At 38.2% G+C, this 927-nt stretch overlaps 1 protein-coding gene across 1 annotated transcript in view; it reads right to left on the bottom strand.

The window, feature by feature from the left end:
• LOC119586021 (condensin complex subunit 2-like) overlaps positions 1–927 on the bottom strand; it is a gene marked incomplete at its 3' end in the record, with an annotated part of 15,174 nt that overhangs the window by 1,108 nt on the left and 13,139 nt on the right. The window contains 3 exon segments of the mRNA XM_037934729.1: positions 94–147; positions 150–308; positions 664–864. Coding sequence (XP_037790657.1) covers positions 94–147; positions 150–308; positions 664–864 — 414 coding nt within the window.

The raw sequence follows: 927 nt of genomic DNA, 5'->3' as shown, positions 1-927 counted from the left end.
CACTCACTGTGTAAAACTCAAGAGATTTCATGCATTACCATACTGCCTTTAAAAGTATAGCTTCAATATATTTTCTAAGAACAAAGAGCAAACCTTTGGACAGTGCTTTTATTCTCCAGTGGCCAGGTCCTGCCCAAGCAGACATACACGGCTATCAAAGTAAGAGTACTCAGATGGATTGGTTGCCAGGTGTTCCTTCAAATGAACAGCTTCCATGAGGGGAGGCGGAGCACGCTGACAGCCCTCCTGCCCAATGGTCATAACAGTGCCATTGTCATCATCATCAGCTCCAGTTATGTGATCTATTCCTTGGGAGAGTGTAAAGTAGGTCTCATTTATATATATGCTTCTTAACTTTTTAGTGTGATTTTGTTTTTAACATGAAAACTGGTTATATAAGGAGGGAATTTACAACATTATATTTTGCAATTGTAAACTTTTGAAAGAGGAAGGAGAGGAGGAGAAAAGGAGAAAAACAAGAAAAATAAAGGGGTTAAAACAAGTAGAAAAAAGTCCTGCTACTGAAGAACAACAATAAGCCTTTCAGAAAAATACTCTCATATCTGCCCTTAAAATCCAACTTGTAACCCTCAAGTACTTAAAGGACACTAACAATAGAAAGATCGGGAGACTTAAGAGAAAATTCCATGCAAATGAACCTACCTTCATCATCTGCATCAAAATATGGGTCATCCTCAAGAGGTTCTGGCACAGCATTGACATCAAAACGATGGGCGTCTTGATCTTCTTCTTCCTCTTTATCCTGTAGCCTTGAAACATCACAGAAAGAATCCTCATCACCAACTTTCCATGTCGTAAACTCAAAAGGCGCAAATGTTGGACAAATTAGCCTTTGGCTAAGATCTGAGAAAAAGTTTGAAAATATGATTTACATTAGAACCATTAAATTAAGCATTCCACTTTGAG

The sequence above is a fragment of the Penaeus monodon genome, chromosome 20 (assembly GCF_015228065.2).
Source record: "Penaeus monodon isolate SGIC_2016 chromosome 20, NSTDA_Pmon_1, whole genome shotgun sequence".
NCBI classification, from domain to species: domain Eukaryota; kingdom Metazoa; phylum Arthropoda; class Malacostraca; order Decapoda; family Penaeidae; genus Penaeus; species Penaeus monodon.
The sequence above is the reverse complement of the archived record's forward strand: the minus strand, read 5'-3'. Positions and strand labels throughout refer to the sequence as shown.